Here is a 17,236-nt window from a genome sequence, read left to right as displayed (position 1 = left end):
GAGTGCTGATTATTGGTTACGTATCGTATGTGCTTTAAGTAATAGCGGATATTCAACAAAGGGAATAAGAAAGAGCTGTTTCGTAAATAAAAACCACTTTTTTTGTTGGACTGTAAATTTTTTTGTCTCCCAGACGGCTTTCACCTTTTTCGCTTTGTCATCATCAGTGGTTTCTAGAATAGTACAGTTTTGTTCTGATATGTGTTATTTGTAGATTATAAAACAGTTCGTTGGCGTCTTACTTTTTATGTAAATAAGTGATTACTTAGAGTTCTTCGCGTTTTTGTTTAGCATCTGCTCACAGGGTGCGTGATATATCACCGTAAGTCGCAACTGAGTGCGTCGTTTTTGCCAGTAGCTGCTGCACAAATGGTGTATCTTTCCAGTTGTTTGTGGAGCAAAATGGGCGGGACTTGTAAGGTTACGGGCGGATACATTCCGAAAGGCTCTTTCCCACAGGTAGGCGGTCCCAACTCAGGTGTGGGCCGATGAGTTGCCACGGCTTACCTGCGCGCCGCTGCGCCCCCATTGGCTACCGCTCACCTGCGCTCCACTCCCATTCGCTAACGCGAAACAGGTGCCGATCGCTATCTAAGCCAATTCCATGTAACTATGCCGCATGGATCCCTCAATAGTGTAGCAGCGGTTATGACTCCGGTCATTTTAAATGTGAATATACATCTGCGTTCTGAAGGTGGCAGGGGTAAAATACAGGGAGCGAAAGGCTATTTACAACTTGTACAGAAACCAGATGGCAGTTACAAGAATCGAGAGGCATGAAAGGAAAGCAGTGGTTGGGAAGGGAATGAGACAGGGCTGTAGCCTATCCCCGATGCTATTCAACATGTATATTGAGCAAGCAGTGAAGGAAACAAAAGAAAAATTCGGAGTAAGTATTACAATGCATGGAGAAGAAATAAAAACTTTGAGGTTCGGCAATGACATTGTAATTCCGTCAGAGACGGCAAAGGACTTGCAAGAGCAGTTGAACGGAATGGATAGTGTCTTGAAAGGAGGATATAAGATGAACATCAACAAAAGCGAAACGAGGATAATGGAATGTAGTCGAATTAAGTCGGGTGATGCTGAGGGAATTAGATTAGGAAATGAGGCTCGCTCTGAGCACTATGGGACTCAACTGCTGTGGTCATAAGTCCCCTAGAACTTAGAACTACTTAAACCTAACTAACCTAAGGACAGCACACAACACCCAGCCATCACGAGGCAGAGAAAATCCCTGACCCCGCCGGGAATCGAACCCGGGAACCCGGGCGTGGGAAGCGAGAACGCTACCGCACGACCACGAGATGCGGGCCTAGGAAATGAGAAGCTTAAAGTAGTAAAGGAGTTTTGCTATTTGGGGAGCAAAATAACTGATGATGGTCGAAGTAGAGAGGGTACAAAATATAGACTCGCAATGGCAAGGAAAGCGTTTCTGAAGAAGAGAAATTTGTTAACATCGAGTATAGATTTAAGTGTCAGGAAGTTGTTCTGAAAGTATTTGTATGGAGTGTAGCCATGTATGGAAGTGAAACATGGGCGATAAATAGTTTGGACAAGAAGAGAATAGAAGCTTTTGAAATGTGGTGCTACAGAAAAATGCTGAAGATTAGATGGGTAGATCAGATAACTAATGAGGAGGTATTGAGTAGGATTGGGGAGAAGAGGAGTTTGTGGCACAACTTGACAAGAAGTAGAGACCGGTTGGTAGAACATGTTCTGAGGCATCAAGGGATCACCAATTTAGTATTGGATGGCAGCGTGGAGCGTAAAACTCGTAGAGGGAGACCAAGAGATGACTATATTAAGCAGATTCGGAAGGATGTAGGTTGCAGTAGGTACTGGGAAATGGAGCTTGCACAGGATAGAGTAGCATGGAGAGCTGCATCAATCCAGTCTCAGGTTCAAATGGCTCTGAGTACTATGGGACTCAACTGCTGAGGTCATTAGTCCCCTAGAACTTAGAACTAGTTAAACCTAACTAACCTAAGGACATGACAAACATCCATGCCCGAGGCAGGATTCGAACCTGCGATCGTAGCGGTCTTGCGGTTCCAGACTGCAGCGCCTTTAACCGCACGGCCACTTCGGCCGGCCCAGTCTCAGGACTGAAGACCACAACAACAACATACATCTGCATCTACGTCTACATTGGTATACATTTATACACGGTGACAATGACTGACATATACGAAATAAAATCGTCATAACTTTTGAACGGTTTGCGTTAGGATGTTCCAACTGAACTGTTGCCCCCAGGCCATGATGGGAGTTATAGTTTATTTAGTATTATTTTACACGTTCTCCTGAAACAGTGGAAAGTTTTTCCACTACCAGAACATTGTTCCCAACACCACAGGCGTGATGTTATTAGTTTGGCATGCTGTTGTCTTCCCCCTACCTTTGAACTGACTGACGCAGCCAGTTACAGGGGGAAAACTACAGGTCATCGTGCCTCCGACACACGGTACAACTTGCCATTTTCCAGATACATAAACAGCTGCCCGATGTGGAAGAAGCAATAACTGATATAAAAAAAAAATACTGTACCCGCACTGAGGTTTTAACCCCAAACTGTAAGATTTGTAGTCGTGACACTCAGCCAAGGAGATGTGCGCATATTTTCTTACCTTCCTGTGGTCCAAGAATGTGTAGTAGTCAACGCAATGAAGCTACGAGGATGCAACCCCTGCAGAGATGTACGCATGCAGTTACCAGTATGTATAGACATACATCTGATTTTATCATGATGTAGCATATAACTGACCTAGCATTTAACACACTGTTTTCATAATGTAACGGGCACAGTTGCCCTTATTTAGTGTACACCAAATCTCAGTAGAAAGGACGCCACACATCTGCAAATAACAAGTCGTCGTTTCTAATAACGCCGACTCTTTCCCGTAGTCCAGTACACATCGTTTGTAGCAGTGTACTGTGAGGCGACCTAATAATTTGTTACTCGTATATTAATCTTTAGGGCCAGGCCCACTTTTGTGTCGGTGTTTCCTCACAAATAAATTTGTTTTCGGGTAGGTTCCGTATTGAGGCAACGCACTGCGTTTTTCTTCATCTTACTGAGGCATGTTTCGCTGGAGTTACATCATTGTCAGCCTTCTATATATTTTCTGTTTGTTACATAACAAGAAAATGGCTGTTTATGACTTGTACATGCAGAAATTTCAGTTTTTTAGAAAAGCATTTACATATTTGAAAACAGCAAAAATACTTTGTTACCACGTGTCGTGGTTTGCTGTTTCCCTTACTTTGCGTTCTGGCTGTTTTTGTTTCACAGTTCGGCGTCTGCAGCCGTGGAGCAATTAATTTACAAAGTTATTTACATCGAAAATTTACGACAGGGAATGTTACGGTTATCATTATTCTATTATAATGGGTGACCAAAAAGTCAGTATAAATTTGAAAACTGAATAAATCACGGAATAATGCAGATAGAGGTACAAATCGACACACATGCTTGGAATGACATGGGGTTTTATTAGAACCAAAAAAATACAAACGTTCAAAAAACGTCCGACAGATGGCGCTTCAGCTGATCAGAATAGCAATAATTAGCGTAAGAAAGTAAGATAAAGCAAAGATGATGTTCTTTGCAGGAAATGCTCAATATGTCCACCATCATTCCTCAGCAATAGCTGTAGTCGAGGAATAATGTTGTGAACAGCACTGTAAAGCATGTCCGGGGTTATGGTGAGGCATTGGCGTCGGATGTTGTCTTTCAGCATCCCTAGAGATGTCGGTCGATCACGATGCACTTGCGACTTCAGGTAACCCCAAAGCCAATAATCGCACGGACTGCGGTCTGAGGACCTGGGGGGCCAAGCATGACGAAAGTGGCGGCTGAGCACACGATCATCACCAAACGAGGCGCACAAGAGATCTTTCACGCGTCTAGCAATATGGGGTGGAGCGCCATCCTGCATAAACATCGTACGTTCCAGTAGGTGTTTATCAGCCAGGCTGGTTCGAAAGGCTCTGAGCACTATGGGACTTAACATCTGAGGTCATCAGTCCCCTAGAACTTAGAACTACGTAAACCTAACTGACCTGGGCAGGATTCGAACCTGCGACCGTAGCAGTCGCGCGGTTCCGGACTGAAGCGATCAGAACCGCTCGGCCACCGCGGCCGGCAGCCAGGCTGGGGATGATGCGATTCTGTAACATATCGGCGTACCTCTCACCCGTCACGGTAGCAGTTTTGCTGTCCAGCGCCATCTGTCGGACATTTGGTGGCCTTTGTTTCTTTTTGGTTCTAATAAAACCCCATGTCATTCCAAGCATGTGTGTCAATTTTTACCTCTCTATTTACATTATTGCGTGGTTTATAACGTTTTCAAATTTATACTGACTTTTTGATCACCCGGTATGTGGAAGTGTGTGTGCGTGTGTGTGTGTGTGTGTGTGTGTGTGTGTGTCCGCAATACGTTTAACATTGTCAGATTTTCGTTGCAAATAACTTTGTACATTAAGTTCCCTTATATTGCTGACGACGAACTATGAAACAAAAGCAGCTATAACCCAAAAAAGGGTAAATGACAAACAACAATATAGATAGAAAATGAGGTATCTGTTTTCACATTCGTCAATGCTTATCCTACGAAGTGAAATTTCTGTAGATAAAACAGTTCTTCTTTTACTTAATAGATAGAAAACAAAAAATTTGACTGCTGCTGTTGTACCTTCAATGAAACAAGCCTGGGTTTAAAAGAAGAAAAATATTCTTTGGACAGGGTGGAACCTACTCGAAAACAAATTTATCGCGCAGTATGACGCAGTTTTTACGCCTCGCCACTCAAAACTTCTTTAGCATGACGCAGTGAACAAGCTGGCGGTAGTTAAAAATAAGAAAACGGCAAGTTACCGCACCCTTTCTGGCCCCGGCGTGCTTCAGCCACCGGCTAGGAGTGGGGAGGGCGGTTTCGCGGCCTCCCATTGGTCAGCTGGCTCGGCACGCCCAGGTGAGAGCAGCGATCAACAGGTGAGCAGCGCTGCGCACCCCCCACCACTTCCCCCCACCCCCCACCCTACTCGCTGGTGGTCAGGTGCGATCGCCGGCCTGCTATTGGCTGCCTACTCAGCCATTATCTGTTCACGGAACGCTTCTCTACAGGTGAGTCATCACCCAATTACACGCAGCCACTGCTTGCGGACAGCCATCAAAACTTATACGTATCCTGCAATGGCAAAAACCTCGGTTTGCAATTTATCTCCACAGCGCACTCGATGGAATCTCCAGCCATAGGTTCAGTTTTGACAATTTTGAAGAATACCTTGTAATGGTGGCAAACGTGCGCTCTTATTATAACACTTCATATGCTACTAGTCCAATAATTAAAAAAATTAAAGTTAATAATTCATGTAGTGTTCGTTTAGAATGATTATGAGGATGCGTGTCACATATTAGCCAGGGTGGAAACCTTTTACAGCCGAGCTTCCATAAATAAACCGCGTTTTATAAGAAAACGTGTTTATTTTGAGTTGGCACTTCATGCCAAGTCGTTATATTAGTGGCTAAAATGCAGCATGTTATACATGGGTTTGTCACAAAACATTTAACACCAAAAATCTACATTTTTGTGTTTTATAACAAAACTTCTTGAATACGTGAAGATGACACAGCAGAGTCTGACGATACCAGCAGTTGTAAATAAAGAGATATTTATATTATCTTGGCTTTAGAAAGTTTTTACCAAGTATTACTGCATTTATCAACATGAGAAAATTCAATCATATTAGAAAGAGGCTGATAGTTGTGAAGTACAAAAAAATAATAAGAAATATTTGCATGTTATTCACAAACTGACAGTGTGGACTGATGCCGTTTCCCAGCAGTTTTTAGTTTTTTTTTATATTGTGCATTGGGCATGATACGAGATTCCAGTAACGGGGAGAACACACAATTTTCAGTTTTCACTGAAGCTTCATGAAATTAACTTCTTTTCCCAATTTGAACAATACTGCCTTACATATACAAGTGAACTCTGATTAGTGCGAACATTAAATTGACCGATGCAGCCGCGAAACTATTTACATCTTTTTAACAATTTGAAGACAGTCTTTGTTTCATTAATACTACAGTTGTATAAGACTTGCACAAGAGTGTGCTGGAATGCAAAGCCTCGAATTTTATGTGAAAACTCTTAAAGCTTTTTAAATAGAACAAACTTCATTAACATTCTGCATTTCCGTTCTTCATGTCTGCATATTTATTTCTCAACATAGTCACTCTGCCGACGAACACATTTCTCCCACTGAGAGACCAGTTTGTTGATACCGTCACTGTAGACTTTGCACCTGGCGAACGGTCTACAGGACAGGAGGCCTAGTCACACGACTAGAGAGACAGACCCAAGTATTTAAAGTTGTCTGTTTTCTTGATGTTACAGTTCGTTTTTAGGATTGGCTAATTACAAAATAAAGATAAGTTTCGAAAACAAGATAAATACCGTATACTGGTTGTTATTTAGACATAAAGTCACTGTACTGATCAAGCGTTACGGTGGCGCGGTTTCGTGTCGGGTCCCGCCTGTAAGACCGCCCACAGAGTCCGTGAGGGGGCGTCGTCTACTGGCCCACCCTCCACCCCCACTCTGCCCCCACCCCCGCTTTTGTCCACACGGCTCCTCCGTTGGCCAGATGCCGGTCCCTCAGTACTCAGCCGTGGGAACGTCTCACGTGTTCGCCAGGATGGCAAATCATCGTTTGTGTTCTTGCAAATGTGTCTCATCTATGGCGCGGCTCCATCACAGCGCCTGGTAAACAGGCGACGTTACCGGTGGCAGTAATTGTGGCACGTGTGTACCTTTCCTGTTTTACTCACTATGCACTTCGCAGACGACCTTGTGGGTTTAGCCGGAGAACAAGGTAAGAAGCCCCCCCCCCCCCCAATCCGCGTATATTCGCACCGACGTCTGCCCGCGTACGTCACCGGTGACGTCATATTTAATTGAATTTGTGAATAGGAGCTTCCCATTAGCATGATTCTCATTGCTGGTATAGCTATTATTCCGGATGACTAATGAACTAGTCACTCAATTAACAACTTTCCCAATTTTCACATACGAGCTTGCTTTCGGTAGCAATTTGTAGCTCACTAGTTACTCCTTCCGTCGGGAATTTTCAGCGATCCATGGCCGTGAGCACATGAGCTGGTCTCGGTTTAGCTGCGGTTGTTCCTTCGCGTTTCCTTTTGACAGTCGCACCACTATAGAATACAACGCTTTTCTTGGAACATTTTTAGTTTCAAAATGAATATATATCAATATCCATTTATTTTGTTGCTATGGTCTGGTGAATCTAATAAAACATGTTCCAGACGTGTATCTGCAGTAGTAGACGAAATGAAGAACAACATATCATACAGATGTCATTTTGAAAGCAAACCCTGAAAGTTTTTTTTTCATGTATACCGCCACAGCGTAGTTTGTGAATTCGCCGATAGTTATCGCTAGTCGCAAACATGGCGAGCTCAGGTGCGGAGCGAACTTTATGTGTGTTGGGGCTCATGTAATGGCCTCTCCGATCACCAGACCTCACTCCGTGTGACTTTTTACTGTGGGGACACATTAGCAGAGCTCCGGGAGAGAATACGGGAAGCGACTGCCACAGTCGACGATGCCACGCTGGGACCGGTATGGCAAGAATTCGATTACCGTATTGACGTCTGCCGGGTCACTCATGGTTCACATGTCGAATGTTTGTAACAAAAAAACTTTAAGAGTTTCTCTTCAAAATGCAATATGTATGACATCTGTACAATGTTGGCCGGCCGAAGTGGCCGTGCGGTTAAAGGCGCTGCAGTCTGGAACCGCAAGACCGCTACGGTCGCAGGTTCGAATCCTGCCTTGGGCATGGATGTTTGTGATGTCCTTAGGTTAGTTAGGTTTAACTAGTTCTAAGTCCTAGGGAACTAATGACCTCAGCAGTTGAGTCCCATAGTGCTCAGAGCCATTTGAACCATTTTTTTTGTACAATGTTTAGTTCTTGATCAACAAATAATTGAAAGTGTTCACGGACTTTACGTACACCTTGTATATGGTGTAAATTTTAAGTTGACAAACCAGAATAAGTCGAAAAATAATCTTCACACAAAAAAATATGTAGAATCCAAAGTTGATCATTTTCGAGGGCGACATCTTCTGGTGCTAAAATTAGCCCGCCGCCTCAGCCCCGTGGGGGTGGGGCGGGAGGAAACTATAAAATTTCAAATGGGAAACCCCATTCTTTTATAGCAGAACCAGCGTCTACATAAAAAATAACTACGTACATTTTGTCTTAAACATTTGATTAGATTATTGGTATTGCAGCGTACACCCTTCTGAAATTGCTTAGTGTATTCGTCTCTTGGTCTCCCTCTACGATTTTTACTCTCCACCCAGTACTAAATTTGTGATCCCTTGATGCCTCAGAACATGTCCTACCAACCGATCCCTTCTTGTGGTCAAGTTGTGCCACAAACTCCTCTTCTCCCCAATTCTATTCAATACCACCTCATTAGTTATGTGATCTACCCATCTAAGCTTCAGCATTATTCTGTAGCAACACATTTCGAAAGCTTCTATTCTCTTCTTGTCCAAACTATTTATCGTCCATGTTTCACTTCCATACATGGCTACACTCCATACAAACACCGTTTCTCTATCCCTATTTCTCTCTCTCTCTCTCTCTCTCTCTCTCTATATATATATATATATATATATATATATATATATAGAGAGAGAGAGAGAGAGAGAGAGAGAGAGAGAGGTGGGGGGGGGGTGCAAATTTTAAGTTGAAGCTTGTAACGGTGGTCTGAAGTACGGTCCAGCAGGTCACGTAGAGAATACGTTTAGGAGCTTCGGTAGACGTGAGGGCGCATACCAGAGCAGTTCTCTGTAAGAGGGCAGGGTAGGACAGCAACAGGACACACACACAGTACTGCGGTCCCGCGCCATCGGCTTCGCTGTGCAGGTAGAGAGAGACCCTGAGGCCCACCCACCCTAGCTAGCGGTGAGGAGGGGGGAGTGGAGAAGAAGACAGGTCGCTTTTTGTGCTCCGCCGTTCGGCAGGTAGGCGCTGGGGAGCCCAGACGCCGCCTCTCTCTCTCTCTCTCTCTCTCTCTCTCTCTCTCTCTCTCTTCTTCCCCCCCCCCCTCCCCCCCCACCCCCACCAGTCCTAGCCCTCCCACCCACACCTGCGCCACCGCGGTCTCGTAGCCACAGCCACAGCAGAGCACAGTACTGCTTGTCGTACCAGCAGCTTCGGCGTCTCCCATGCTGGACCTCGAGCCGTTCACCCACTGTAAGTACACTCGCCGATGTCTCTTCAGCCCGTCTCTTCTCAGGTCCCGGTCTGAAAACTGATTGGCAGCAGTTATTACACTGCACTCCTCCCTGTTCCACGACAGCCTCTTCGTTTCGTCGTACGAGCTTTCTCCCACTTCATAGTTCGGCTGCTTAGCTGGGTTTCAGCCGGTGCCGTAGCTCAGCGTATTCGGTCAGAGGATTAGCTGTCTTCCGTAATAAAAAAAAATAAAATAAAAAACTGAGTTAATAGCTTAGGGATGAACTTGAAAATGCGTCATGGGGCGTCCGACCCGAACAAATACATCGAACAATAACGAAGAAAATGAGATAAGAAAAAAGTGGTAACGTGCTTGCCTACAATGCAGCGCGCCCGGGTTCGATTCCCGGCCGGGTTTCTCTCCGCTCGTGGACTGGGTGTGGCGTTGTTCTCATTATCATATGAAGGGCTTATTTCAAGTCATTTACCTCCACTTTTCTGTCTATAATGGCCGGCCGGTGTGACCGAGCGGTTCTAGGCGCTACAGTCTGGAACCGAGCGACCGCTACGGTCGCAGGTTCAAATCCTGCCTCGGCCATGGATGTGTGTGATGTCCTTAGGTTAGTCAGGTTTAAGTAGTTCTAAGTTCTAGGCTCAGAGCCTTTTGTCTATAATGCTTCTGAAATTAATGGTCGAAACAAACAAAAAATGGTTCAAATGGCTCTGAGTACCATGGGACTTAACATCTGAGATCATCAGGCCCCTAGAATTTACAACTACTTAAACCTAACTAACCTAAGGACATCACACAAATCCATGCCCGAAGCAGAATTCGAACATGCGACCAGACTGAAGCGCCTAGAACCTCTCGGCCACACCGGCTCGAAACAAGCAGAAAGAAAGGTTAATCTCTAGCAAGAAGCCATATGCTTGAATATTTCTGGTATCTCAACTGCAGATCTTTCAGCGCTCATATAACTTTATTACTCTGTATCTCAGAATGAACAGAAATTGACTTGTGCCACTATTGAAATAAGCCCTTCGTTTCATCCTCATCACCGGCACACAAGCCGTCCAATGTGACGTCGACTGAAATAAGACTTGGCGGCCGAACTTCCTCGGTTGAGGTCTCCCGGCCAACAATGCTACACGATCATTTAATTTTTTTTTCCTACATCATACCCATACTGACAGTGCCACTGCTATTGTTCTCTTGCACTGAATCCCTTGTTGAGGAGAATAATAAGCTACTTATTCTCTTTCTCATGACAACCATCTTACGCAGGAGTACTCGCCTCGTTTATTAATCGCTACCGATTTTGAATGTCGTATTCCTACAGCTCCTTCTTTATGCTCAAACTTACAGAATCGAAATTATGCTGCTTTTATTAGTCCCGGATTAGTCAGGAATAAATAGACTAATGAAAAGTTGTAGAAAAATTATGAAATTATGTTTTAAATTGTCCCTAAGTGCTCATATTATTGAACCCTCCATGAATATGCAATAATACTGTACCAACAGCCGTTTCATTAGGCAACCAGTTTCGACATTTCAGTTACGCCTTCTTCGGACTTGTCGCACGATTGACACCGAGTACCACTCTTGCATGTATAAGACAAGCCACGAATATCCGTATCTGGTTCCGTAGCTATCTGAACATTATCAAGTGTGTTCTTCATACATGTGACAGCAACTGTCTTATTCATGAACGAGAGATACTGGTGTCATTCGTCCCACAAGCCTGAAGATGACGCGATTGGAACGTCGAAACTGCTTACCGTATAAAACAGTATCAGAGTAATGGTTATCGGTGCAGTAGTACTATAGTTCATCGACCACACGCTGTCCCAAGCTCCTGATCCCAAGATGGAGTCAGCATTTGTCGGAATACACCCCGTATATTTTGGGCGCCGTGAGATATAAAGGCCTACACGGTTCCTTTTAGTAATACTTGTCTTGCAGTGTTATTACTTCTTAATGAACAGGACAGCAGTTTAAATGTGGCACTTTAATTTGCCAGGCAGTTTCAAATCAGTTCGCTCTCCGCTACAGACTGAAAAATCATTCCGCAAGCGTTGTAAATGTCAACAATTAATTCGTGCAATAAGCTGCGGTATTGTTGGCTCAATATTACATATTGACATGTTAGGTTCTGATTAGCTGAGTAGAAACTAGTAAACCGTAGTAGGCCTATAGTTTTTAATACGTATGTCACTCAGGTGTGATTAAATTAATATGGCGTTGTCCGCCTCCGTAGCGTAGGGGTAGCGTTACCGCCTATCGCGTAGGGAGCCAGGGTTCGATTCCCGGCAGGGTTCTGGGTGTTATGTGTCTATCATCATTTTTATTATCTTTGACTCGCAAGTCGCTGATGTGGCGTCACCTAAAAAGGACTTGCAATACAGCGGCCGAACTCCACCGAATGGGGCCTCCCGGCCAACAATGTCATACGATCATTTCATTTTTTCAATATGGCGTTATCATATTTTACAAACTGTTAATGCGCGCAATAATTTTTGAAAAAATTGGGGCAATGTCATCTTTACCTGGGCTAACTTCGTCCCGAAAGTTCAAATCCGCTCACAGTAAGCTAAATAATGGGCTGAACCCACATTAAACCGACCAAAAACGATTATATAGTTAACACTCTAAGTCCAGTGAATCGTTTGTTTAGGAAAAAGCTGAGTTAAATAACAGCCGGCCGTGGTGGCCGAGCGGTTCTAGGCGCTTCAGTCCGGAACAGCGCTGCTGCTACGGTCGCAGGTTCGAATCCTGCCTCGGGCATGGATGTGTGTGATGTCCTTGCGTTAGTTAAGTTTACTAGTTCTAAGTTCTAGGGGACTGATGACCTCAGATGTTAAGTCCCACAGCGCTCACAGCTATTTGAACCACCTGAATTTAAATAACAAAAATTTAGAGAGATAAAATGAACGAGAAAAATGCTAATTACTTTATGTTACGATATCAATCATTTTAAAAGCATCACACAATTTAAATCGTAACGAAACTGATTACAGAAAGCTGCCCAGTTCAGTAACAGAAAATAGGTTTCTTTTATAGACTTTTTGAGTTCATTTATTTTGCACAACAGCTTCCCAGTGCTCCTATTTTCCTCTAGCTGTTCTGAGAATGCCTGTCCTGCCACGTCAACTTCATTTTCGTTCATTGGTACGGATTTAATTTGCATGTTTCAAACCTCGAAATGACGTTTTGGGCCATGGTGCCTTTTAGGCCCTTCATCAGCCAAGGAAATACGTGTCATTTTAATGGGAAAGAATTCTGTTTAAAGGATTAAGTACTGGTAGGTAACAAAATGAACAAAACTTCAACCTAAATTTGCTCGGGCCGAAGTTACCCCATAACGTGGAACAATATTAGCCCATTGTGAAATCCTATAGTCATCCTTTCATACTAAAATTAAGAATTATAAATTTCTTGTTGTGCACCTGAACCTAAAGCAGGGTTTCCCAAACTGTTCCGCGAGAAGCGAACAAGTCCTCCGCGAAAAAGTATTAATAACATTTTTGGTAATTTTTTAAAATTTCATTATGATTTATGTTTAGCAGCTAGGATTTAACATTGAAGTGAAAGTTAGCGAACCCTTGGTGTAAAAAAATTGAAACAACAAGAAAAACTCCTTACTAACACTGAAATGACTTCAGTAACAGACAAGCATACGAAAGTTGGACCACTACTATTCTGCCTCAACTAAAAGACGTGTCATATAACAAGTACTGCTGCAGCAGCAGCAGATGTGTTGCCTACAAAGACGTTTCAAACAACCCTACCTCAACAAAGGTCAAAACTTTAATAACGATTGTGGTGTTGCTCACGCTGCTAAATACTGCATTTTCGGGCAACAACAGTCATATTATGTGGCAGGTGTCATTAGAGCACAGTTAATAAAGTCATTTCATGTAATAATCAAAAAACTAGGCACTCATATTTTTGTGTTTCCCACGCTGGTCTCGTCGTAAAATCGTGGCTCAATCGTTGAAAATCTAGGTGGTTATGATTCCAAGCTCGGATGCAAAGAGGCCTAGGTTTTATTCTGCTATATTCAAAAGTTTTGTAGATGCGCTTCACAAACCATTCTTGAAGATTACACTTTTGCAGGACAATGGTGATGTAAAAAAAGTAATCAGCACTCCGAACTTGCGTTACACTTCCTTTTAATTGCTTTTATTGCAATATCACCTAAACACAAAACATCACAATACAAAACATACTTGAAAACATCTTTCTCACAGTCACTGTTAAAGTTCACATGTTATAAGCGGACTACGTTATGCGTCTTTCCTACATGACGTCCAAGACTTGACTTTATCAGGGTCCGACTCTCTAACAACTCAACAACTAACTAACAATCGCTTACGCGCCCAAAAATCAGAGTTACAAGTACGTCAAAGATCATAGTGACAAAAGAAAGAATAACCATAAAAATAATATCATTGCAACATAAACATATCGATGTACCAAAAGTGAAATCAAATCTGAATGTTGTCTCAAAAATATGTTAAGTAGTTAACAGAAATACAGTAGAATATTACTGGTATCGAGAGGTTCAGGTGAGGTGCCGTAATGGTTACGTAATTCAAGTACCATTACACGTTGCACAAGAAATGTGCTGCTGCCTATCTTTTAAGGCAAGAAACATAGATATTCGTTGACGTGTGTATGAGCTGCGAGTCAGAAAATCCTTTTTTTCTGTGGCCATTGTCGCCCGCGAAGGGCTAGTGTTGCGCCGGCTGTCGGCACTGAAAAATCAGAATATTGTTGCCCTGGAAGCCGTTACACAGACAAGCTGCAACTACGATCTTGCACCATTCTGCAATATACTGCAGATCTGTGCCTTGTCTTTGTCCATGACGCCCCTGCTCCTCTGGAGGCGTTCCCACGCGCTAGCCGCTAGCTGACACCTGTCGCTCTCTCTCTGTCCACAGTCCCCTTACCGGCGGCCCCGACGGCGAAGGAGTCGGAGCTGTTGGCCGCCACCTCCGCGTCGGCCGCGGCGCCCTCCGCCTCCGCCGCCCCCGCGGACGCGACGTCGCCCCCGCTGCCTGCCTCCGGCGCCGCCCCCGCCGACTTCTTCCACATCGAGTGCCCGCAGTGCCGCAAGGCCTACCCGGGCTTCCAGGCGCTGCGCGAGCACGTGGAGGCGGAGCACCCCAGGAGCGCGGCCTCCGCCGCCCCCGCCGCCATCTCGCCCCCGACGCCGACGCCCGGCGGCGCCTACCCCTGCCCCCAGTGCAGCGTCACCTTCGCCACCAGGGACCAGCTGGAGAAGCACGAGCTCCTGCACTCGCCCAACGCCACAGTCGTAAGTACCCTCTGCCGCTCACTCACAGTCTCTTGCTGCTGGCGCGCGCGAACCTGTAGCTCTGATTTTGTCGGAGTCGGACTGTTCGTCAGATTCTGTGCAGACTGTGTTAGACGTCTAAGCAATGTCAGAAAGTTCCGTCTAGGCCGGCATCGTCGGGGTCGGGAAATTGCTACGGATCGTGAAACGGCCGCGGATAACATTCGCGTCACAACACTCTATCAACACACGACATCATTTTGACGTAACATGCAGTATCTAAGAGAACAGGAACTTTGGTTAGCATTCGATGTGAGGAGCTTGGAAGTTACCATATTGGATTTTTGGATTTCGTATCACAACCTGCGTTTTATGGTTCAATATATATATATATATATATATATATATATATATATATAGAGAGAGAGAGAGAGAGAGAGAGAGAGAGAGAGAGAGAGAGAGATAGAGAGAGAGAGAGAGAGAAAGAAAGAGAGAAAGAAAGAGAGAAAGAGAAAGAGAAAGGTACTATCTGTTCCCGAAAGAACAGTTACCGTTGATGGCCATGCAGATTTCGTTAAAATGGAATGATAATTAAGTGGACACCCTAGCTGCAAACAGGCGTTGATATACATTTTATTTTCAACATGTCCCCAATTTAATTATCATTTCATTCTAACGAAAGTTGCATTGTCATCAACGGTAACTGTTCTTTCGGGAACAGATACTACCTTCACATATAGTTAAAATATGGCTTCCCGGCCATTGACCTTCTTGTGCGAACGCACACGCTATGCCCAAACTCTTACGGGACTTGCTAGATTAATCTGCCACGAGTAAAGAGAATGATGGACAAACATCTATTAGGCGCACTACGAATGTGTGACCTGTTGGGAATGTGGATCTCACGGGCAGCGTGCAAGGGATAAGTCCCTGCAGACGCACTATCCTCTGTGCCCTCGGTGGCTCAGATGGATAGAGACTCTGCCATGTAAGCAGGAGATCCCGGGTTCGAGTCCCAGTCGGGGCACACATTTTCAACATGTTCCCAAATAAGTATATCAACGCCTGTATGCAGCTAGGGTGTCCATTTAATCATCATTTCACACACACACACACACACACACACACACACACACACACACACACACACACACACACACATACAGAACACAGCATGTTGTTATCAATCGGGAGACGTCTACAGACGTTAAAGTAACTTCTGGCGTGCCACAGGGGTGTGTTATGGGACCATTGCTTTTCACAATATATATAAATGACCTAGTAGATAGTGTCGGAAGTCCCATGCGGCTTTTCGCGGATGATGCTGTAGTACACAGAGAAGTTGCAGCATTAGAAAGTTGCAAAAATGCAAGATGATCTGCAGCGGATAGGAACTTGGTGCAGGGAGTGGCAGCTGACCCTTAACATAGACAAATGTAATGTATTGAGAATACGTAGAAGGAAGGATCCTTTATTGTATGATTATATGATAGCGGAAAAAACACTGGTAGCAGTTACTTCTATAAAATATCTGGCAGTAAGCGTACGGAAAGATTTGAACTGGAATGATCATATAAAATTAATTGTTGGTAAGGCGGGTGCCAGGTTGAGATTCATTGGGAGAGTCTTTAGAAAATGTAGTCCATCAACAAAGTAGGTGGCTTACAAAACACTCCTTCGACCAAGATTATTGCTCATCAGTGTGCGATCCGTACCAGGTTGGGTTGACAGAGGAGACAGAAAAGATCCAAAGAAGAGCGGCGCGTTTCGTCACAGGGTTATTTGGTAAGCGTGATAGCGTTACGGAGATGGTTAGCAAACTGAAGTGTGCAGACTCTGCAAGAGAGGCGCTCTGCATCGCGGTGTAGCTTGCTGTCCAGGTTTCGAGAGGGTGCGTTTCTGGATGAGATATCGAATATATTGCTTCCCCCTACTTATACCGAGGAGAACACGAATGTAAAATTAGAGAGATTCGAGCGCGCACGGAGGCTTTCCGGCAGTCGTTCTTCCCGCGAAGCGTACGCGGCTGGAACAGGAAAGGGAGGTAATGACAGTGGTACGTAAAGTGCCCTCCGCCACACACCGTTGGGTGGCTTGCGGAGTATAAATATAGATGTAAATGTGGAAGTAGAAGTAGCGCCTTCGGTATCGTAAACTGACAAACCGGCCTGGAGAGCGGTGTGCTGATCACATGCCCGTCCATATGTGCATCCAGTGACACACCTGGGCTGAGGATGACACGGCGGCCGGTCGGTACCGTTGGGCTTTGCAAGGCTTGTTCGGACAGAGTTTTACCGCGTCACGTACCAATAAATGCACCACGAAGTATTCAATGACGCGGTGGGTGGAAGTCTGAACAGAGTAAGAGCATATGGACTATCAGACCAATTGTGTAATTGGATTGAAGAGTTCCTAGATAACAGAACGTAGCATGTCATTCTGAATGGAGAGAAGTCTTCCGAAGTAAGAGGGATTTCAGGCGCGCCGCAGGGGAGTGTCCTACGACCGTTGCTATTCACATTACACATAAATGACCTTGTGGATGACATCGGAAGTTCACTGAGGCTTTTTGCGGATGATGCTGTGGTATATCGAGAGGTTGTAACAATGGAAAATTGTACTGAAATGGGGGAGGATGCAGCGAATTGACGCATGAT

The 17,236-nt window shown here is 44.6% G+C and overlaps 1 protein-coding gene across 1 annotated transcript in view; it reads left to right on the top strand.

Annotated features, from left to right (window-relative positions):
* The window catches only part of LOC126427991 (zinc finger protein 1), a 218,356-nt gene that overhangs the window by 62,875 nt on the left and 138,245 nt on the right, over positions 1-17,236 (top strand). Inside the window, exons 2-3 of the mRNA XM_050089876.1 lie at positions 14,224-14,303; positions 14,346-14,600. Of these exons, the coding sequence (XP_049945833.1) occupies positions 14,224-14,303; positions 14,346-14,600 (335 nt within the window). The remainder of the gene's footprint in view (positions 1-14,223; positions 14,304-14,345; positions 14,601-17,236) is intronic.

This window comes from Schistocerca serialis, chromosome 12 (genome assembly GCF_023864345.2).
Source record: "Schistocerca serialis cubense isolate TAMUIC-IGC-003099 chromosome 12, iqSchSeri2.2, whole genome shotgun sequence".
Classification (NCBI taxonomy): Eukaryota; Metazoa; Arthropoda; class Insecta; order Orthoptera; family Acrididae; genus Schistocerca; species Schistocerca serialis.
The sequence above is the reverse complement of the archived record's forward strand: the minus strand, read 5'-3'. Positions and strand labels throughout refer to the sequence as shown.